This window comes from Chaetura pelagica, unplaced genomic scaffold, assembly GCF_000747805.2.
Source record: "Chaetura pelagica isolate M959 unplaced genomic scaffold, ChaPel_1.0 scaffold90, whole genome shotgun sequence".
Classification (NCBI taxonomy): domain Eukaryota; kingdom Metazoa; phylum Chordata; class Aves; order Apodiformes; family Apodidae; genus Chaetura; species Chaetura pelagica.
The window spans coordinates 17,805,138-17,822,562 of record NW_009953496.1 but is presented as its reverse complement, the minus strand read 5'-3'; the positions used below and the strand labels follow the sequence as shown (position 1 = coordinate 17,822,562).

The 17,425-nt window shown below is 38.4% G+C and overlaps 2 protein-coding genes across 2 annotated transcripts in view; both read right to left on the bottom strand.

Moving 5' to 3' along the window:
• Positions 1 to 3,839, bottom strand: part of GFRAL (GDNF family receptor alpha like) — a 20,523-nt gene extending 16,684 nt beyond the window's left edge. Inside the window, exon 1 of the mRNA XM_009999269.1 lies at positions 3,779 to 3,839. Within this exon, the coding sequence (XP_009997571.1) occupies positions 3,779 to 3,839 (61 nt within the window). The remainder of the gene's footprint in view (positions 1 to 3,778) is intronic.
• Positions 3,840 to 6,939: 3,100 nt separating this feature from the next.
• HCRTR2 (hypocretin (orexin) receptor 2) overlaps positions 6,940 to 17,425 on the bottom strand; it is a 27,163-nt gene continuing 16,677 nt past the window's right edge. Inside the window, exons 4-8 of the mRNA XM_009999196.1 lie at positions 14,921 to 15,036; positions 11,785 to 12,005; positions 10,284 to 10,405; positions 8,957 to 9,157; positions 6,940 to 7,421 (exon numbers count right to left, since the gene is read on the bottom strand). Coding sequence (XP_009997498.1) covers positions 7,228 to 7,421; positions 8,957 to 9,157; positions 10,284 to 10,405; positions 11,785 to 12,005; positions 14,921 to 15,036 — 854 coding nt within the window. The 3' untranslated portion in view covers positions 6,940 to 7,227. The remainder of the gene's footprint in view (positions 7,422 to 8,956; positions 9,158 to 10,283; positions 10,406 to 11,784; positions 12,006 to 14,920; positions 15,037 to 17,425) is intronic.

Here is a 17,425-nt window from a genome sequence, read left to right as displayed (position 1 = left end):
CCCGCACCCTCACCAGCACCCCGCACCCGCACCCCGCACGCTCACCCCGCACCGCACCCGGCAGGGCTCGCTGTCCAGGGGCAACCGGAGGCGCGGGCGTCCTGCCGCCCAGGCCACGGCAAGGGCGAGAGGGGACAGGTCTGTCCCCCTTCCGATGTAAATGTCGCCTCTTTCTCTCCCCCCCTCCAAATTCAGACCCACTTGACTCCCAGAGAAGCTGTCTGAGCAAGCTCTTTGACTGCTGGCTACCACCTCCCTGGAAAATGCCTGTTGCTATGTCTGATCATCTTCTGCAAGCAGTTTTTAATGTATTTTAGAAGTGATTTTTTTTGTTTTTGTCTCAGATGTGGAATATGATCATGATGTATTAAGCAGAGAGAGAGAAGCTCTGGAGCACGTTGAACCACAGACCAGGGGAACAAAGAACCAGACCATACTGGGCTATGGGTCCGACTTTAGGAATTTCGCTAAAGCGCAAAAAAACACAGCTTGTCATAAAAAACTCAGCAGATCAGAGGGTATTTAATAAAAGATAAATCAACCACAAATCAGACCTGCTGATTTCACCAGGTATTCTTTGCTTTTGCACTGAAAGGAGGAGTAAACAACAGATCTCTATTGATTTCTTCATGCTACTCATGAGTCTTGTTTTCACAAGCTGCTTATCCTATACAGAACATTTTTAATTGGATTTGGTCTTTGAGCACTTAAAACAAAAAGACATCATAATACTTTCAGTATAGCTACCAGAGACAGAGGTATAGTGGGTGAAATTCTGTCCCTATTATTCAAAGCAGAATTTGAGAGAAATCCAGATTTTTAACCTAGCTAATTTATTACATAACTTATTTAAGTTACTTATTTAATTAATGCAAACATTGCTAAATACTTGTCTTTTCTTTCCCCAAAAGTGTATGCATAAAATAATACACTATTTCATCCAATAAATCTAACACTCAGAAGACAACAAACCTTACTGTCAGGTAAAAGGAACAACTGGATGAATTAATATAATTTTAGCTGTGACACAATTTTGCCTTGGTCCTAATCAATTGTAACATGCAGCAGTAGGTTGCAATGCATCTTACTTCAAGGGCTGAGTTAAGCTAATTCTTAGTGTATTCTCCTTCCTGTAATGCACTCTCCAGGTTAATGACCTAATACATTGTGATTTAAACTCTGTGTCTGATGATGTTATGATCAAGCAGAAACAACTCCATGACAACTCCATTTCTATGTTCTTGTCTTGCTAGGGGAAATGGTGGCACACCAAAGTAGCTAGAGTTCATAAAACCGTATTAAAGCTCAGCTTCCAAATAACTTTCAAAATTTGTAGACTGGATAAGAAATGCTCATTTCTCACCTTCTTTTAATGGATAAGAAGCAGAAACTTCTTTAAGATGCGTTAATTTCTGTCATGTGCAAAATGCATTGGGTTCCACATTACTCTTCTCGCAGCCATTTTATTACATTAATGTCCACTGCTCACTATTGTGTTTATCTTTACAGAAAACTTCCAGTGATTGGTTTAGTTAAAAAATAAATACAGCTGGATATTATTTTGAATTATAAAAATATTTGGATCTTTCTTGAGTAAATGGCTGCAGAATTGGCAAAAAACCCTCCACTACTTTTTACAGATAGGTAACTGATTTGTAAGTGCATGTGAAGTTTTTCTGATGAAACCTTGTCTTGAAAACATATCTGAGCTACGGAGGAAAATGTCTAGGTATTTCTCAAATTTTGTAGAACTAACCAAATAAATATAAATATTTGCATCAAAATTATTAAAATAAAAACCCAAAACGTTATTTATGAAAAGCCTTCCATGGCTTTGAAAATGACAAAAATCTTTAGTTTGATAACCATATTCTCAGTTAACACTTTCTATCTTTCCTTAGAATTTCAATTACTTTGATAAGCTCTGATTGTATAACGTCTGTCTGAAAGATATGCTGTTTACTCAATAAAAATCTGGCCAGTGAAAAGTCCAGAATCTCTTCTCAATTAGTTTTTAAACTTTTATTTCTGTTCCCCACACAAAAAGTACTTTTAAGTTAAAGTTATGGCTCAAAGGAGTTCCTAGGAACTTTGGAATATTTTAATTTTGGAGATCTAAGTGAAAATAAGAGAAAAGAACAAAGAGAACAGATGTTAAATTTTCTCTTACAAAGGAGAAAATTAAGGCCAGAACCTCAATTTCTAACATGTCTCAGGAGACTTGCAGGAGCCAAAAGCTGCCAATGACCTTTAGTGGTGTCCTCACCTAAGATTCACAAACACAATTTATCCCACTGGCATTAAGGCAGTAGCAAAAAGAAGACAATATCAGTTGGCAGGTAGCATTGAACCTCCTTTTAGAAAGAAGCTACTTTTATACATATATATATTTATGCATTATTCATACATACATATATATATATATATAATTACTTTTTCTTAAAGCATCACCACCCACTGTCTGCACCCTCACCTATACCCCCACCTCCTATTAATTTCACAGGGATCTGGGCAACAAGGAGGACAAGACAGGAGAATTTTGCTGATCTTCCACAGTCTCCCATGGCCTTTTATACTTGGAAAGTAAGCCTACTCCCCTTTGTACTGACACATTTTGCTTGGATACTCACTGCTTTCTGTCTCATTCTTCAAGGAAAAGGTAAAAATACATTCTCTGAAAGGAAAATATAGGTTTGCAAAATGCTGGCATAATTAGCATTTTTTCAGCAGTGGGTTGAGGCAAAGTTTTATGCCACAATTAAATGACTACTGATACTTGTTTTACAACTAGTCTACTAGTTTTTAACATCTTCAGTTTTTATTTACTTCTATCAAAATATAAAATTTAGAAAACTTTTGAAATTCCATTCTTCCATTTCTGTTGTCATTCAGCAGCTATTGAATAATTTCAGTTATTGAAATTGTTGACCCAGACTGACCTACCTCAGAAACACACAGCCATCCAGGTATCAGGCTGCATGGAATGTCTGAGCCTGTCACTCTTGCCAGAGGACACCAAAGACAACACCTGTGTGTACTACGACCAGGTGAATGATCTGCTCAGACGGGTGGCAGATCTTAAGGAGGAAGTTGAAAGACTGAGGACTATCTGGGAACGTGAAAGGGAAACAGACTGGTGGAGCCACACCCTACCACCCTTAGGGAAAAAGCAGCAGGTGGAGGCTTTATGAGAAGTAGTCCTCTTGTCATCATCAAGAAGGAGGGGACCTAAGAGATGGCAGGGGTGAATGGAAGCAGATTCCATGCTCAAGACAGCAGGTGAGTCCCCTCCAGACCTTTCCCACCTTCCCAGGTGCCCTTATGGAACAGATACAAGGCTCTGGAATTAGAGGACCAGGAAAATGAGGATGTTGATAAAGTCCCATCCAGGGAGTTACCAAAGCGGTCAGCTCCATGTATGAAGACTGCTTCTGTTAAGAGCAAGAGGAGGGCAATTGTTATAGGATATTCCCTCCCAAAGGGAACTGAGGGTCTCATATGCTGGCTGGACCCTTCCCACAGGGAAGTCTGCTGCCTACCTCGGACCTGGATTAGGGATATAACCAGGAAATTTCCTAGTCTGGTACAGCCCTCAGATTACTACCCTCTTTTGATCTTTCAGGTAGGTAGTGGTGAGGTAGAGAGAAGAAGTCCGAGGGCAATTAAGAAAGATTTCAGGGGCTTGAGACAACTGGTTAAGGGATCAGGAGCACAAGTTGTGTTCTTCTCTATCCCTCCAGTTCCGAGGAATGATGAATTGGTAAACAAGAAGACTCACCAGGATCAATGCCTAGCTCCAAACCTGGTGCTATCAGCAGGACTTTGGGGTTTTTGACCATGGTTTGATTTATGAGACACCAGGCCTCCTGGCAATGGACTGGAAAACCCTGTCTTGCAGGGGGAAAAGGGTATTAGGGCAAGGGTTCAAAGACAGGGTTTTAAACAAGACACAAAGGGGGAGGGCGATAAAATCAGGCCCACCAGAGTTTAGCTTAGGGGTCAAGTGCCAAGGATGGGGGTGAAGTCGATATCCCAGCCCAAGTTCATCCACACTAAAGCACAAAGAATGGGCAACAAAAAGGAAGCCATTGTGCAGCAGGACAGCTACGATATAGCTGCCATCATGGAAACATGGTGGGATGACTGTTACAACTGGAATGCTGCCATCAATGGATATAAGCTCTTCAGAAGAGATAGTCAGGGAAGGAGGGGCAAAGGTGTGGCTCTGTACATTAGGGAGTGTTTTGGTTGTACAGAGCTTGATTATAGTGATGGTAAAATTGAGTATTTATGGGTAAGGGTGAAGGGGAAGGCAAATAAGGCAGATACTGTGATGGGAGTCTGTTATAGACCACTCAACCAGGACGATGAGGCAGATGAAGTATTCTACACTTGTAGAGGCTGGCTGAAGTCTTGCAATTGCCAGCCCTTGTTCTGGTGGGGTAGTTCAACCTACCAGATGTCTGCTGGAAATATAGTACAGCAGACAAGAAACAGGAGGATGTTCCTCGAGTGTATGAAAGATAATTTGGCGACACAACTGGTAAGTGAGCCCACTAGGGGAGGTGTCTCACTGGACCTCCTGTACACAGACAGAGAAGGACTAGTGGGGGATTTGGTGGTCAGAGGCTGTCTTGGGCTTAGTGAATATGAAATGGTTAAGTTTCCAATTCTTAGTGATGTAAGGAGTTAGCAAAACCTCCACCGTGGACTTCTGGAGGGCTGACTTTAGTCTATTCAGGACGTTGGTTGAGAGAGTCCCTTGGGAGACAGACTTGAAGGGCAAAGGGGTCCAGAAGGGATGGATGCTCTTCAAGAAGGAAATCTTAAAGGCCCAAAAGCAGGCTGTCCCCATGTGCCATAAGATGAAAGGGTGGGAAGATGGCCAGCCTGGTTTAACAGAGATTTTTTGCTGGGACTTAGGAAAAGAAGGAGAGTTTACCATCTTTAGAAGGGACATGAGGGTTGTTTAGCCTGGAAAAAAGGAGGCTGAGGGAAGACCTCATCACCCTCTACAACTACCTGAAATGAGGTTGTAGGGGAGATGTGCATTGGACTCTTCTCCCAAGTGGATAACGGTAAAACCAGAGGAAATGGCCTGAGGTTGTGGCAAGGAGAGGTTTAGACTGGATATTAGAAAGAATTTCTATGTGGAATAGTGGTCAGACACTGGAACAGGCTGCCCAGTGAGGTGGTTGAGTCACCATCCTTGGAGATATTAAAGAAATATGTAGACATGGCACTTCAGGGCATGCTTTAGTGGTCTAGGTTGTGGAGATTTGTTTTGTTTTGTGTTGATGGCTGAACTCAGTGATCTTAGAGGTCTTTTCCAACCATGATGATTCTGTGATTCTGTGATCAATACAGAAAAATTCTATCTCGTTCCACACATTTTTTTAAAGTTCAAGAATACTACATTTTCTGGGGCTGAAGAACAAAAATAGCCTTGTAATTGCAAAGGAATTTCAATAGCTATGAAATAAAATCCTGATGCATTTTCCACAATTATTGTTTTTTCTTTTCTTAGAAGAGACAAAGTAAAATAATTTATTGAAATAACAGTTATATAATAGCTATACTGAAAAAATAAGTGAGCACACAATAATATAGGAAACCCTATAATTTTATTTAATGTTTAACCGTTCTTTCCATTTAGGTATTTCCCCTTATTCTTTCAAATAGAAAAAGAATGTTCTCCTTTTTGCCTTTTAATAGAAAAATGTAATATACAAACAAATATATTTTTTTTCTTTCACTTTACACCAGTCTAAACTAGGAATAATTTCAACAATGTCAAGTAAAACACCTGTTGGGGAAGGGTAAAACATAAAGTAATGAAACGTTGTAAAGTGATAGCTGTCATGATAGTACATGAGGAAGAAGAACTGTTTCCCACATCATGACATTAGGTCAAAGTAAATTCTAGAAAAATATTTACAGAAGTTAATCAAATTACACTGCCTATGAATAACTGGCTTTTCAGAAACATGGAGAATGTGTTCTGTCTATGATGTCTAATGCTTTTTACTGAAAAACAAGTCCTCTCTCCCATCTTACCCTTCCTTTTGAAAAATCTTAGCTGAAATTCAAGAATAGGGCCACAGGGAGATTGCAGCTTAGGTTCTTATAGATTAACCTCATTCTAACCAATTGGCCACATTACCCTAGCATGCTAAGTCTCCAGTGATACATCAAATTCCCTCTTTAAAAGAAAAATTACAATGCTTGGTAGGAAGCCCCAGGCCAGGGAGCTCATCTCATAAATGGAAAATGAGTGAGTACTTGAACTACAGGTCCAATGTGATATCACCTCTACAATATCCTAAGAGAAATATTTTATTTTAATTGTTGAAAAGTCAACATTTGGCATATAAATCTGTTTATTGTTTGTATCATTAGTATTAAATGTCAGCTGAGAAAGAAATTATTAAAACAAGCAAGATAACTCAATGTTTTCTACTTTAAAGATCCTCACAGAGATCTGTAGTGACACTTGAAGACATTATGGACTAAAATGAGCTACCAGAATTAAAATGCCCTGTCCTTCAGGGTGCTGACACTTGTTATTCCTATTGGCCTGAGTAGGAATTTTGAGCTTGTAGCACCTTTGAGCATCATGTAGTTACATTTTAGGCACTCGAATCTGAAGGGAAAAAAAAGGCTATTTAGTGTAATTTTATGAAAACACGTGTGACTTGCAGCACTTTGGGTTCACATCGTAGAAGCACAACTGTGTGGAGAAAAGTAGCCTGAAATCTCCCAAAATCAACCTGATGTGGAACTTCCATAACGAACACATAATTTTCTAAAGGTGAATTACCAAAAAAAGAAGTGCAAAGTAATTCCAGAATATCACTAGTGTATAAGTAAGCATTCCTTGTAAATAAGTCACTCATTTATAGAAACAGGATATAAATAAATGATGTTTGAGATTTTTTTCAAATACATAAGAGTTCTTTATATGATACATTTTAGAACATTCCACAGCATCTAAAAGATATAAAAATAAATACCTACAGTATTTACAAAGTATGATACAATCCAATCTTTAAAAAGACTTGTAAAGACATCTTCTTTAGTTCATACTGAGGTAAGTAGGTTTCTGTAAGACTGAGAGGAGACAGGAGAGGCAGTCATTTTGAAGGAATCCCTTTGTCCAGTTGCAGTCTGTAACACAGCTAAAAGCGGGTGCCCTTCTCTGGTGGCATTACATGTACTGACCCACAGTCATCCTTGCTGTAACTCCATCGAGGTAAGTTTAGTCATGCTAGGGATGAATTTGTCCCACTCTGCATTCTCTGTGTTGCCAGTGTCTTCTGCAGGAACCCTCACCAATTCATCTAAATTTGAAGTCATGCTCACCCCTGGTATCTGGAGAGTCAGTTCGGCTGATTTCAACAGGCTGAGTGTAGCTGGGATACCTGCAAGGTAAAATAGACTTTCAGATTATTTCACTGTTTGTAGCAGGCAGCTGATTGGTTCACCCTGTGATTGTTACACTCTGAACACTGTGCAGGTGATGACTTATTGACAAAATGGTCTGCCAGAAAATGTTACAAATTGCACTTGCAAATTTTAAGTGAAGACTTTTTGACTGAAGTCTAAGGGGGTTTCTGATACAGAAACCTTGAATTTCTTACTTTTAAGCATTTTTATTGTCTACTACTACTACTTACTTATTATGCACTATTTGGTAAACTGCCCTGTGATTCCTTATCCAGACACCACTGTGACAAGCAGAGAAAGGAATTATGACAAATAATTGATATAGAGTAAAATATCATCTACAGCCACAGTAATCTGGCTTTTATGGCTGTAACCTTGCTTGTGCTGTACATATAGGAATGGCAACACTATTGGAGAAGAGCAAGCTGAATTCAGGGGGAAAAAAACAGCAACATTCCTTTTATAGTAAGTGAAAAGAATAGCCTTCTTCAGAGGTATTTATTAAATTATTTTCAGATATTTGTTTTAGGAACAGATTAGCTGTCCTTGCAGATACAAATTTATCTGTTATCAACATATAGCTTACATAGTCCTAGCCTTGAGTGCCTGAGATAACTTCTAGACAACCAAAGTTCACATCCCCAGGACAGGAAGGATGAATCCTGTACTAGGAGTCCCTGGCAAAGTCCTGCTGGGATATTACATATAACATAATGAGAAATATAATAAATTACATGCCCTTTTGCACCTGTTCACAAAGCTAGGGATTTGTACAATTATTTCAGTGTTTACCCAGAATTGGGAAAGCTTAAACAATTTCTGCCTTTTATTTCAGACTGTGTTCATTAGATTAGCAATGTCCATTGCAGAAAAGCCTAGAGTGGCTGTTCCTGAATACACACAATAACCCACCCCACTGGAAAAAAAAACAGAAAATGTGAGAAAATAAATTAATGTGAATTCCTTATTTGATCAGCTCAACTCACACCAGAATGCACGGTAAGCAGAAAATTGAAATAGTCTGGGACATTCAGTTAATTCAGTCTGTACACCAAATTTTGTTTATAATATTTGTTATTAAATTGACCACATCTTCAGAGAATTAGCTCTGAGTAGAATATAACTTTTTATAAATACATTGCAACTCCAAGGAAAATTATTTTCATACTTTCAGGTACCTGTTCTTTATTTACTTAGGAATATAAAGGAAGCAGGGATTCAAAAAAATATTTGCCTAGAACATTACCTTACCCCCTCCCCAGTTGCCACTCAACTTCTGAAATAAATGAGATTAAATTTGTTTCATCAATATATAAACAAAGTTGTAGCATATTCTATAAAATATTTATTGCGAGATGTCTTTCTTACAGTCATTTCTTAATTGTAAACAACCTGTCTCATTGCATTGTGCTCAGATTCAAATAATATTGGATGCAAAATTGAATTTTGCTACCACAACATCAAAAGACACAGGGAGAAGTATACTACCAATGGGTAATAGGTGCAGTACCATTTGCTGGAATTGTGTTTATGTTGGTCAATACAACGTGTTCTGAGAGTTTTGGAATGTTATCAAAATTGCTGATCTGGGTGGTCAAGGATTTCCGACTCTCTGTACTTGCATGACCTCTGCTGAGCCGTTCATCGTGGTGACTGCGAATGCCGAAGATGCAACAAGAAAAGGCTGCTTTAAATTCTTCTCTGAATTTCCCTGCCAGTCACAAAAGAAGACTCATGAAAAAATAATATAAACCATGTTTCAACAAACCTTATAGATTAGGAAAAAAAAAAAAAAAGCAGCTATGTAAAGCAAAATTAACCCAGATCACCCAGATGTTGTTCTAATGCAGAAGTAGGAAATAACAATCTTAACATTCTGGAAAAAGAGAGAAAGAAACATAACCTTTTTAAGAAGAGATGTGAGATATGGTATGAAACCCAAATTATTCTTGGCTAGACAGAATGGACAAACTAGGATTATTGACGAAATCATGACATGGATAGTCTGTTGATTAATACATCTTACAAAACTAAGTAATTGAGCAATCCTAGGTTTAAATGACTGCATCATTATTTTATGTGTAAAATGAGAAGGCATGGCTAATTTTTATTTCATCTTAAATACATTTTAAAAGAAGATTCAAAGTGTTTGACAGCCCATTAGTCTGCTTTTGAGGCTCAGAGTAAATTGTTCAGATAATTCTTAAGCTACATACCACAAAAAAATCCCCAAAACCTACAATGAGCAAATGTGTAGTGAGGATGAACAGACTTTCATCTCCTTGTATTTATCTGTAATACCATCAGTTTAAGTCCTGCTGTCCAAAGCCAAACAAGACAAATACAAATTAATACGTACTAATACTAATAAGCAAACAGCACCCTGGCTGGTTCTTTGGCCTTGAACCTAGTTGGCACAGTCTGGTCATGTAAGTACTATTGCAGATGCAGAGTCTCCAAGCCCAGTACTTGGCTATAAAATGCCAACTGGGGACAGCCCAGGTGGTGGCCTGTACTACCTCCCAGCAAGTATCCAGGGAGTTTTAAAGGGAATGGTAACTGTTTCACACCAAAGTCATGCCAGGGACTTCTCTACAAAATTAATGTCATGGACCCTCGAATTCAAGCACTTGGACTCAGGCCCTGGCACTGTTTAGTTTACTTATAGGTAGATAGCCTGAAAGTAATAGGATACATGAGGGAACTTGTTCCAAGAAGAGGATCTAGTTCTCACCAGAGGAGCTGGGTTGATGTTACACAGTCATTAATCTTATTTGCTATGGCTCATTACATTCAAACTATACATTAAACTTGAATTCTAGGTGACTGTAACTTACCACTGAGGAAGTTATAAATAATGGGATTGGCTGCACTGTTTGCATATACAAGCCAGTGTGAGAATGTGAACCAGGCATATATGGTTTCTCTGTCATCAGCGTGATTGAACATCCCAAAAACCCTACAGAAAAAGAAAAGAAAACCTGAAAAATGGCAAAATCAGAAATAATATAAAAAGATTTGGCAACCTCTAGCCTAATTTTATCTCTGAAGATCTATTTTCAGTATCACAGAAAAGCTAATTCAACACCGCTCAATTTCTTGAGTGAATAAGGTCCTTTCCTCATCCCTTGTCTCTTTTCTGGGTGGTTGAGCACAACAGAGAACATCAGTACTTTACTTTGCAATGATGCAGATGCATGACTTTCCTACTAAATGCCAAGGTCAGTGGATGTTAGATAAGCCAAGAAATGGGAAAAGCTGCTTTTTACTTGTTCTAGTCAGTGAGGTTCCCAGCTTGAGGCCCACTCTTCAATTGACAGGGGCTCTGGAGTTAGAACACTGAACTGGCCCAAAACCTGAGGCCATAATACCAGCTCTGGAGAAACCTGCTTTGCCCAGATTTTTTACACCTAACCTTTGCCATTTAAGTGAAAATCTACAGGCCTACTCAGCTAGTGTAGTTTAGGCAGCCTGTGTAGTTCCTCTGTGGTTCAGATTGTAGGTGGCCTGAACTGCCTTCTGGAAACTGCCTTCTGCCTCTCCACATTGCCTACCAAGGGAACTGAGGCTGCAAATACTTCAATTAGGCCTCAGGAAAGTGCTAGAATTGAGTGGGATGTATTTAAGCCTTCATATCCAAATTGAAAGTATTCTTTAAAAAAGAAAATTTTCCTCAAGCACCAATAAAAGGATGGTTGTTTTTCAGGATATCCAAATCTTCTGTTATATGTCATTATTTTTTCCAAAGGTCTTGTGAGATACAGCTATTCCAAAGCCTTAGCCTCTCAGGCACTGTATGGAAAACAGAGTGTCAACGATTATGTCTCACATGAACAGGAGAGAAAAGGGTGAATAAGTAAAACAAGCTTCACAGGCAAACTAGAGGGTTAGCCTAAGGTCTTAAAATGGTGCATGATGAGATTTAGGCTTAAACTCAGCATTTGACAGTCCTGGGGACCAAGCCACAACACTAATTTCTCCCGCTAAGTTCCAGCTGCTGCTTTAGGTAAATGCACTTCCATGGGTGGATTAACAACAAACAAGCTGTAATCCCATGTAAATTACAGGTTTTAATGAGGAGATGGGCTAGACCATTTTCATGAGGCAAACCTTGTTCATAAGGGTTCCACAATCTGGCCTTTAGTTTAAATACTATGGATAAGTTAGACAACTTTTTTTGTTGTCACAACTGTATGCTTATTTTCCATTTCTTTATTGTGAAAAAAATATAAACTTACCCTTCACAAGTATCTGCCAGAATAAGAGGAATCTCACAACAGAGGATAATTTTGAGACAGAAAGCTTTACCAAATGTTTATGCTTTAGGATAAACTTTACCTTTTTAAGACATTGAGGATGCTAATTGGTAGATAGCAAAGTGCAAAAACCAGGAGGACAACCATCAGCATACGTGCTGTTTTCCTTCTTGCACGAATCTGTTTTATTTCAGCTGCCACAGCACTAATCTTTGACTTTGTTGATTGTCCCAGCCCCCGGGGCTGTGCTGAGGACTGCAGAGGTTTCCATTTTTTCTGAACAGCAGAAGAAGTTCCTGGGATCTCAAAAAGACAAAATAAAGGGTTCATTGAAAAACTACCACTGTGAGTACCTATAACAAGAAAAATAGACATGTCGACATACACAATGTAAGGTTGCAGGAAGTAGCTTTTTTGTTAAATTAATTGATATAGTGGCAAGAAACAAACCCAATTTCAGATACACTTGAAGGACTGCATAAAAAAAAATTACTTTTTAGCCAAATATATCAGCTGATGTGTTAAAATTGCCTTTCCTTCCTACACACCTTGCCTTGCTTGTCTCTTGAGACTATCCCACTTAACCAAGCCTACTACTGCAATTAAGTTGCTATACATTCTACAATAAATGTTTTCTTGTATGGCAGAGTAGTTTATCCCATTCATAGGTTGCTAATTTGAGATACTAAACAGCTTTTCAGTATCAGAAAACAAAGATTAAAAACCTATACAGTTTAAGTGCCATAAAACTTCCAAATGTGCAATCTAGATGACAATGAAGCAGCTAAAGGAATAAAAGCTGATGTGTGGATCTCCCTACAAAGGTCTTCAAAGATGAATCTATATACAGTGATGAACACAGGTGAAGCATGGAAGAGTGCCAAGACATAGGAAGAAATAGGTGAGCCAAAGGCAGCTTACAAGGGATAGATGTAGCTATTAAAAAGCCCAACTTTGTTGTTTTGTTTTACTTGCCCTCACATAAGCCAAGCTAAATACAGTAGTTTTGCTTCACTTCTTCAAAACTATTTCCCACCTGCAGCCAAATGTGAAACACTACAGAGGACAAGGATTTCCTAAGTGAATTCTATTACGACGACATTTATAATGTTTTTGGTGTAAATTACTCAAAACCCCTGGTATTTGTGACATGATCATTCTTGTCTTTAAAAAGATTAATCACAAATTCAAAGATTGTAAAGCTTATCTTCAAAGATCTACTTGAAAGACATAATCAGTAATTTTAAGAGCTATTGCATAAATTACACCATGGATAGCCTGTAAATCTGTCTTACCTTTAGCGATCTGAAAAGTTGTAACACACACAACATGCTCAATTATTTTTTTTAAAAAAGAATCTTTAGGAAAAATATAAGGCAAAGGAACCTCTACTGTTGTGGAAGCCCCCTCCCTGGAAGTGTTCAAGGTCAGGTTGGATGGGGCTTTGAGCATCCTGGTTTAGCAGGAGGTGTCCCTGACCATGCAGGGGGATTGGAACTAGATGATCTTTAAGGTCCCTTCCAACCTAACCTACTCTATGATTCTATGTTTGCTGTGTTTTTTCTATCATGTACATCTGGAAGTCTCATTGTACCTTGCAATAGGATCACTATATTTAACTGAAGTTCTGGTAAACAACTTGATTTCTTGATTGAAACTATTATCCAATAATGCATTTAAGAGCACCGTGTTTATTTGCTCGACATGACTGATTACAGTACACCTGTCGCACTTAAAACTGCCTGATGACTGCAGCCAAGTTACAGCTGATAATAGATGCACAGTGGCTTTACTTTTACTTAGTGCTGCCTCTTACACATAGGGCTATCATCACTAGGAAAAGAGACATCTGTAATTTCACATCACTTACAGCACTAAGCCTGTAGTAGCATTTGTCTTTCTGCCACTGGACAAAAAAGGATCAATATGCAAGATTCATAGGGAGAAGAAATGCTGTGAAGTAGAAATAGGGAACTAAAACACTTGAGGAAAAAAAACCACAACAAAACAGGTTGGTTTCCAGTCGTTCAACTTCCACTCCAAATCTGAACCAGCATTTTCAAGCTACATGCAGATTAAGATCAATTGTTTTGTAGTAACTTAATTGACAGACAGTTTGACAGACTAGATAGACTGTAAAGTACCGAAGAGAAGGTTAAGAATGAATATGGTCATTGAGTGATATAGGACAGAAAACTATTCAGTAATACAAAGCATCTTAGAGCTACATTGGACTGAACTTAACGTCAAAACTAACCCAGCAAACCCTTTGTTCTGGTGAAGGGTCCTCTCAAATTTGTAAGGGTTAGATTTTACCGTCTAAATATCTTGTTGTTTAATACCACAAACGTAAGAAATTGAAAGGAAAAAAATGTTTACATATAAACCACAAGACAAATAGCAACTGTGGTTTAACCTAGTATGATTAGACATGACAGTAATTGTTATTAAGATGAATGGATGATAACAAAATGATAACATCATTTTTGCCACTTCAGTTCAAATGTTCTCTGTGTGCTTGCTTACTTGTGGTTGTTTGGTTGTTTTTTGGTTTTTTTTGTTAAGTATTTTTCTCTGCTTTTCTATACTTTTAATTTGAAGCTTGAAAAAAAATTGATGTTCACACTGGAAATCACGTCAATTATTTGTCAATAATTCACATAAAATGTAACTGATAACAGGGAGCTTCACATCAGACAATTCCTGTCACACACTTCTGATAGCTCTAGTTTAACTTTTGTTCAGAAAAGACCTGCTCTGAACTTAAGACTGTGTATGATGAGAAAGAAAAATAAAAAATCATACAGACTACAAACAAAATGAGGTCAATCCTAGCTTTTGACTGCTACATGGAGATTTTAGCACTATGAAAAAGGTCGCCTAAGGTATTTTGGTAAGTATTTCAGATACAGAAATCTTCCTTCTGCCTATAATCAAACTTTCTGTTGCTGTTTTATCTTTTTTTTTCCTCCCTCTAAGATCCTCATAGACACGAGCAAGAAGAGGTTTACACTCAGCCTGACTGCCTTCATTTTTAACTCATCTCAGTGCCTACCCAAGGTGGCTGTAAGCCAGTGACATCACTGAACTTGGTAGCAGTGCTGGATGTAAAAATCCAAATCAAAAGTGACAACATGGAGCATCTAGAGAAGAAAGTTGACATAGGGATCTGCACAGCCACAACAGCAAGCTGATGGAGTTAGTTTTAAGTGACTTACCTGGCGACACCACAGCTTTCGGAATATCTGCAGGTAGGCCAACACCATTAGACACAGTGGTGCCATGTATGTCACCAGAAAAAAACATGTGTGATACATTTTGGGGTAAACCTCAGCTGGAAAGAAATTCAAATAGGACAAGTGCATTTAAGTAAACATACATCTCATAACCATTTTAAGCCAAATTCTTAATATAGATATGCATGTTATTTTCAAACATAATAGATTATAATAGAAGATGTATCCAATAATATTAAGGTCAGGATTAGGTTTTTAATCACTTCTATATATATTCTCTTTCCATTATAAACATGCTTTTATCTCAAGCATCTCATACCACATTATTGCTTTCATATCACATTATTACTTTAGGCATGAAGTCTTAAGAATTTTGTTTTTATTAATAACTGCTTTTATTAAATCAATGGAAGAACATCTCATTATCTAACCAATCATTCAATCTACTTCATCTGTGACGTATTTTACAGGTGATGCAACTGTCTTTAGTTTTAGTTCTACAAAGGCTATGTATCCCTGAGTAAACTGCAGTCTTTCACCTATAAACAGAGAACATGGACTACTGCATGCAAAATGCTAATGGGAGGAGAGACATTATTTAAATAAGTTTTTGGTGGAAAAGAGGGAAGGGAAGGGAAGGGAAGGGAAGGGAAGGGAAGGGAAGGGAAGGGAAAGAATTAATTCAGTTAAGTGCTCTAGATTTAGGAAATTTCCATTATTTTGACTCAGCTTTAACAATATGGAGTCTCCTATCATTGTATTCCAGTTTCCTGTGGATCTCTTTTCAAACTATAAATTCTGAGTGTTATTTGCTTAGATACAAACATCTTACAAGTGCTGTGAATGTATTGTGTTGTTAAGAATGTTGTATCATAAACTTTGTTGTTAGATTATAACCAAATGCACAGCAGGTGCCTGGAAAACTTACTTTCACTTTTGTAACATCAGCTTTAGTTTAGCAGTTTAGCAATACAACACATTGACATCAGTTGCAACTTAACATATATGGATGGCCTCAGAAAAGGAATGAACCTTGTGTAGGGTGACAATATGTAGCAGAAGAGAAAATGTGTAGTCCATGAGCAGATAGATGGCATGGTAATCTTAGGAACTGGATTCTAGGCTAAAGAAGGAATGCTTATGTAAATTTCCAGAATTTCTGAATGCTTTCAGACAAAAAGATTTGCAACTGAAACTCTGCACTGATTATAGTTTTAATTAAAATAAAAAAAAATAAAAAAAGACTTGCATGAGATCAAAACAACTGTGAGTCCGACTTATTTTCTGCCTCTTAGAGTGACTGAGATTGTGAGCCCCATCCAAGAAGAGGTCCAATTGCATGCCCGGAGAACCCCTGGGAGTTTGATTAGACAAGGAAACACACAGACTTGGCTCCTAACTCTCATAGCAGGGAGGAGTACATCATGTTAATCTGAGTCTCAGCCTCAAACTCAGACTCCTCTAATGTCACGCTCTTTGTTGGCCCTCAAAGATCCAGCTGATTCACCAGTCAGAAAAATTTAGGTACCAGGGAAAAATAAACATGCTATAGCATATTCCAGCCCATGTTCATCATTGGGAAAGGTAATAGAAACATTTCCATTTACATTTGACAGCCTTGATGGATTAGAGTTAAAAACATTCTGATAAGCAGCATTTGGTTCCTTACTTGCTCTAAGATCCTATAGGAAACCACTTTACTAACTCTTAACTGAGCAGCTGCAGCTGCTAACCCTTGTCGGTGTCTCTGGGGGAGGAGACAATTTGGGGCAGATTTTTTTTATTAAATTATGATAACCTGGGTTTGTATATTGATGGGTGATCTCAGAATTGGTTTTGCATTCCATGAAATGCAGCCTCAAGGCAGTCCTGTCAGCCAGGGAAACACTGACATGCATGCTTCATAGGTGGAGAGATTAAGGAGAAATGAGAGTAACGTGACTTACTGGGATCACAGGAGGTCAGAGCTAGAAGTACATTCTTTCTGCTCAGAAGGAGATGCCACCTGCCTCATCAATGCTCTGCAGGCAGCCAGGCCCCTTCCAGGTAGAAGGACGGTACATATTTAAAAGGCCATCTGGAGTTTACGGCTTCCAATTTAGCATTCCAAGTAAAGTGAAACATTAAATAAGGCTAGCTATCTACAAAGAACTGACGGACCAGGTTGGAGGAAGATCCTAACACTTGCCTTTGAAGTTTAGCCACCTGGAAAGTGCCAGCTGCTAAACATCAAAGGAAACCTGCCCCTCCTCCACCCAAGGCAAAGCCCTTTGTAGAACTTCTCCCTAAGAAACATGACTCTGTTTAGCTTCTCAAGCCAGAGAAAAGCTTTAAAACTGTTTGACAATCACAGCAGCACAGAAAGGGAAGAGCTTGTTTGAGATTCCATTCATTTATCAAGTGGGTGACTTCCAGGTTTCTTGGATGAGAACATCAATCAGTCTATGGTTCCAGTGATCTATCAGTTGCCTGACTGGGACTGCTGAA